The sequence below is a fragment of the Sinohyriopsis cumingii genome, chromosome 4 (assembly GCF_028554795.1).
Source record: "Sinohyriopsis cumingii isolate HCF-2022 chromosome 4, ASM2855479v2, whole genome shotgun sequence".
Lineage (NCBI taxonomy): Eukaryota > Metazoa > Mollusca > Bivalvia > Unionida > Unionidae > Sinohyriopsis > Sinohyriopsis cumingii.
This window is the reverse complement of record NC_142964.1, coordinates 97401360-97407359: the sequence shown is the minus strand read 5'-3', so window position 1 is coordinate 97407359 and position 6000 is coordinate 97401360. Positions and strand designations below refer to the sequence as shown.

The window sequence follows — 6000 nt, the reverse complement described above, 5'->3', positions numbered from 1 at the left end:
CAAAGAAAAGATCACTATGCTCAACTTCAAGATCACCATCCTCAAATTCAAGATCATTATCCACAAATACAAGATTATAAAATAAAAGATCACTATGCTCTAATACAACATGACTGTTGTCGATTTCATATCTGCTGTTCATAATATCAAAACAAAAGAGTGGTGTGCAATGTGCAGTGGTTAGTAGTTTTTCATCCATAATGGTGACTGTCTAGGTACTCTTTAAGTTTCTTCACATTAAAAAATGCAAATGTGTTACCTGACCACCATAATGAAGATTATCTGTAGAAGAGGGAAATTTAGGATCATATGATGGAATATCACAAGTTCTGGTTTACTTTGTCAGAAAGGACTTGAGCATGGATAGTATAAAAGAATAGGAACTCCTTGCATTCAAAAGAAAGTAAACTCCATATCACATTTGTACAATACACGAGTATAGACTTTTTTAATACATAACAAAAACAGAATCATGGGCATTAGACAATAACAACTTCAAAAATAATGGAAATGCTCCAAAAGAATTGGAGGCAGTAAGTAGCAAAGTCCAATTTAAAAAAAAAATTGATGACTTTTTTCTCTTTCATTTTGATAAACCATATCTAGTCAATAGAATAAGTAGACTACTTTTTCTCCTAACATCTATATGTTCATTTTGACCAGTAACATAACCTGCTTGATGTTTTCAAAGTATATTTCACATATTTTGTAGTATCACATATTGCTGTAGCATAGGTACAAATCCTATAGCCAAGGCTTCAAACCAAAATTTGAACCATTCTGTTGACTAAATCATTCTGTTGACCATATTTTACGATATTTACAATAAAATCAACTTCCAGATCCAATCTGTCTATTGACTTTTTCCATTAGTAATTTGTCCAGTTTACGCTGCCTGTATTTAACTATTCCATATGATCCAACTCCTATGAGGAATGTTGTCAGCTGGAAGAGCCAAAATTCCCTCTGCTGAATATTACGATCCTTTATGCAACTGAAATAATAAAAAAATATGGAAAACAGATACATTCATATTATATATACTTACTCATAAGTCAAGCTGCAAACTTCATAGACCAAGATCTACCACTGCATAATACACTGGCATATCTGGGTCTATGCAGTTTGTTAGGAGTTATCAGTAGAACATTACATGAGGGCTGACCAGATTCTATTTACCAGCAGTTTGCAATTGAATATGAATGAAAACGGAAAGTAGTTCCTCCTGTAAAACCTGTCATGAGAGACGAGCACCACTACTAAAGTAAAATACCAAATCACAATGGAGGCTTTTCATTAATTAACTAAATTAATTGATGCATACAAAATTGGTTGTATAATACAAGTGGTCTCCAAAATCAGGTTTAAGTATATTGTAAATACTAAAGGACCTGCATTTTCATTAATGCAGATTCTCATTCTATGAAAGTGTTTTAATTCTATAAACTGAATAGACATAAGATCAGATTTCTAAGAATTTTAAAAATGACCTCCCATTTCATACTCAGATCTAGGCATGGCTTTTCCCCCTTAAGCCAGGAATATAATTCATATCAAAATATGAATGGTCACCGATTCATTGGTTATTGGTGCAATTAACTTTTTTGTTCTAATAACAGCACAGTATAAATTATTTTCAACAAACTCAGTTCTTGTTTATAAAAAAAAATGTCTCTTCAAAACTGTTCTTACTAATGACTGATACACAAGTCATTTTTCTAACTGGTAAGCCCAATGGGTACACACTCTCTGTTAAAGACTGATGATGATGGGATATAGAGTTTTTGCCTGTTACCTTAATTATACTGTATGCAATATGTGCTTTTGGCAGATGTTGTTGTTGTTGTAGGATTTAACGCCATTTGTCAGCACAAGATAAGCTATAAATGGCAGCCAGTATCAGTGGTGGAGAAAGAACCATGGAAAACCCCGGGAAGAACCACCGACCCATGAGAAGCTACCGGCAAGCTTTCATATTTGGCAGAGAAAACTGTAACACGATTACTGTGGAAAATAATGAGCTGCTTAGAGCCTTTTTTCCAGTAAAGCTATTACAATTTATACAAATAATGATGCTCCCATTACCCAAACGTTTATGATCCATACTTGCACTATACCATGCAGGTCCAAAATTTATAGTCCTGTTGTGTGATATACATGTAATTCCTACAGCTGTAGACAATGCTGTGCAATATGCATGTAATGTTCCTTTTTAATTGCAAAAAATCCATAAAAAAGTCAATGGGATGTATAGGTGTTGGAAGAAATCAGGAATAATGTAATATATAATGTCTTTAAATCTTAAATTCTTTGTTCATAATGCTCGACACAATTTTTTGTCATTTTTTTAAAAGTGATATGTAAGGACCATTACTATATATTCAGTAATAATATAGATGCCATAAATTCCAAAATCACCACCCATGCCAAAATGCAACCCATCAAGAACTATATTATTACAGATTTATAAAACAACTGGCATGATGCCAGTGATAATTAACCTGTGGCTGGTGGCATTATTTTCAGGATGCCTTATTCATTGCAGTGGGAACAGACATTACTACTTGCCATGTGAATCAACATTATTTTCAACTTGCATTCTTGCTTGCCAAGGGAATTGTCATTGTTATTTGTGGGGGTGTAGCGGTTGTCTAGGGGTGGGGTTCTTCTTATAGACTTTAACGAATTATGAGAAGTTCCCCTGGTCCTTATTCAGAAGGTTAATTCTGGACACTATATTATTTATTGACTAAATATATTTATGGCTACGAGCCCCCAGTCAGCAATGCCGACAGTTAAATTAAAAGAAATACAAAGATGAAATTTAAACAATAACAATTTAATAAATGAAATTTAAAAGAATTTAAAGTAATCAATGTCTCTCTTTCACCCAATGATCCCTTTGATCATCATTTGAGTTCACAGTGTGAGGAGATTTTTCCCTTCTTGAGTGCTACTCATCTAAATCTCTTCGTTCCCTTGTCTTTCTCTCCTTTCGTGATCTCCACTTCCGCTTCCTCTTCTATAATCCTTGTTCCTTGCCGTTATCTTGACTTCCGGTTCCTCTTCTAGTATCCGGAACCCTTGACGATATTCCTTGAGGTCACCCGAAATTCACTCGGTATCTCTCACCGTCACCCGAAATTCTCTGAACTTCTCTCGTCCCCCGAAATTCTCTGAAATTCTTTCGTCCCCCGAAATTCTCTGAAATTCTTTCGTCCCCCGAAAGCTTCCTGATCGAAGCTATTTCATGAATTTTCTAAATTCCGCCAATTTTTACGAATGGCTAACGGAGTGTGTGTCACTGCGACTCTTAAACACCAACTGACGAATTTCAGGCTTGTACAAATCTTATGTCAGTTTCTCGAATCAAGTCCCACCTACAACGCATCCCGATTGGATGGCGACGGACTCTGGTCATTTGATCGAACTGTCAATCATAAAAATGTCAGTCTGTGTGTCCCCATGTACTGTCCAGCCTACCATTGTCGGCTTCCGGCTCTTTGAAGTTGTCTACGTCACGTGTTCCCATGTACAAAGATTCCCGCCAGATTTCCACTCAAGAGCTCAAACAAAGACTGGGTTACGTAAGAGGATTAGCCAACTTAGGCACTTGGAAAAACAAAGCTTACCTGGCTCCACTTACAGACTTATAAATACATGTATAATACAAGGGGTTGGGGTAAAACATCACATCCCCCCACGCTTGAGAATAAAATCAGGATTTTATTCACTCAAACTAAAAAAGCAAAAGTGTTACACGATATAAAGAACAAAATCAGCAAAATGAACTAAATGCTAAACTGAGTATGAACACGAAAATATAACAAATGATCTATATCATTTCGGCGCTTCTACTCATGAAATCTGCGCCTACGTTTTCAGATCCTTTCACGTATCTGATCTGCATCTGGTACTGCTGTAAAAACAGCGACCATCGCATCAATCGACCATTGGACAACTTTGCCTGCGCCAGATAGGCGAGTGGTTGGTGGTCGGTCTCCAACATGAACTTACGTCCATATAGGTATCGCTCGAACCGTGATATGCCGAACACGATTCCAAGACATTCCCTCTCCGATACTGAGTAATTCTTCTCGGCAGCAGACAACTTCCGGCTGCCGTATGCGACAGGAAAAAGCGTCTTGTCATGCTCCTGGAGCAGTACTGCTCCCAGTCCCGTGTCGCATGCATCGGTGCGCAGAACGAATTCTTTATCCAAGTCCGGTAGACGAACAACTGCGTCGGATGTAAGTCTATCCTTTAGCGTTTGGAATGCGTGCTCACACGCATCTGTCCAAACGAACTTACTCGGGGTCCGTTTCTTGGTTAGGTCAGACAACGGGCCCGCAATCGCGCTGAAATTAGCGACATACCTCCGGTAATATCCGGCCAGTCCCAGGAATGACCTCACTTCCGTTTTCGTGGTGGGGCGTGCGGCGTTTCTCAACTGCTCCACCTTCGACTTCTCTGGAGACAGCGTGCCTTGGCTCAGGGTATGTCCTAAATAGTCTAATGTCCTGAAACCAAGGTGACATTTGGAAGGGCGGGCTGTCAAGCCCTCCTGACGTAGCCGCTCCAAAACGTCAGCTAACAGAGCGAGGTGTTCACCCCATGTCTCTGTAGCTAACAAGAGGTCATCCATGAAGTTGTGGACACCCCTATCGCGCAAGGGCTCCAACAACTTCCGCATCATTCTGGTAAAGACGCTGGGCGCGTTTTGTACCCCGAACGGCATCACCAACCATTGGTATGTCCCGTCGGGAGTAGCAAAAGCAAGCTTCGGTCGGTCTTCTTTCCTTACCGGAATTTGCCAATACCCCTTGGACAAATCCAGTTTGGAAAAATATTTCGCTTTCGAGACCGAAGCGAAGATATGTTCGGGGTCAGGTAGCATTTCAACTTGAAATTCTGTCACCTGATTCAGCTTCCGGTAGTCGACGCAGAACCGATGGGTGCCGTCCTTCTTCTGCACTAAGACTACTGGTGAGCTGTACGGAGAGTCGGCAGGTTCGATTACTCCCAGAGCAATCATCTGCTCGATTTCTTCCCTTACAACTTGTCGTTTCGCGTGGGGCAAGGGGTAGGGTTTACGCTGAACTGGCCGGTCGTCCACCATCTTTAACCCGAACTCGACAAGCGTCGTCCTCCCGGGTTTTTCTGTTAGCACGTCGGAATATCCGGCCAGCAAGGTCTCTATCTCGTTCCGCTGCCCTTCAGTTAACATGGGGTCACACTCCACGTCCGACGGAGTCTCGGCCCTCGTTAATGGACAGCTCGGGACAGTGTTAGCACCTTCCGTATCGCCTTCGATATCCTCGGTGACTATCGCTGCGACAACAAAATCGCTGGCGGTCTCCCTTTCCCGGTACCTCTTGAGCAAATTGGCATGGTACAATTTCTCTTTCGTCGGTAGCTGTATCCGGTAGGTTTGACCTCCGACCTTCTTGGTGACGACGTATGGACCCCTCCAGGAAACTTGCAACTTGTTGTGTTCCTGGGGCAACAACAACAACACTTTGTCCCCTACCTCAAACTGACGTGGTTTTGCGCGCTTATTGTAATTTTTCGCCTGTTGCGCCTTAGCTCGTTTGAGATTTTCTTGCGCGAGAGAACAAACCTCTTCCAGTTTGTTGCGCAAGTCCGCGACGTACTGGTAGGTAGTGCGTACTTCCTCTACAGCGTGGTCGTCTGTCCACAGCTGTCTCAGTACGGCGATTGGGCCGCGTACGGTTCTCCCGTACAAGAGTTCAAAGGGAGAGAACCCCAAACTCGCTTGCGGTACTTCCCGGTATGCAAAAAGCATGGCCGGAATATACCGGTCCCAATCCTTGGGGCGGCCTTCGCACAATTTCTTGAGCGTGTTTTTCAAGGTCCCATTAAACCGTTCGACCAATCCGTTACATTGGGGGTGATACAGTGTAGTCGTGAGGTGTTTAATCGACATGAGACGATTCACCTCCGCCATCACACGACTCATAAATTGTGTTCCTTGATCGG

At 41.4% G+C, this 6000-nt stretch overlaps 1 protein-coding gene across 2 annotated transcripts in view; it reads right to left on the bottom strand.

The window, feature by feature from the left end:
- Nucleotides 1-415: 415 nt before the first annotated feature.
- Nucleotides 416-6000, bottom strand: part of LOC149801731 (protein JTB-like) — a 24432-nt gene continuing 18847 nt past the window's right edge. For both annotated transcript variants that reach the window (XM_089956042.1, XM_089956041.1), the window contains exon 6: nucleotides 416-994. In XM_089956042.1, the coding sequence (XP_089812168.1) occupies nucleotides 832-994 (163 nt within the window). In that variant the 3' untranslated portion in view covers nucleotides 416-831. The remainder of the gene's footprint in view (nucleotides 995-6000) is intronic.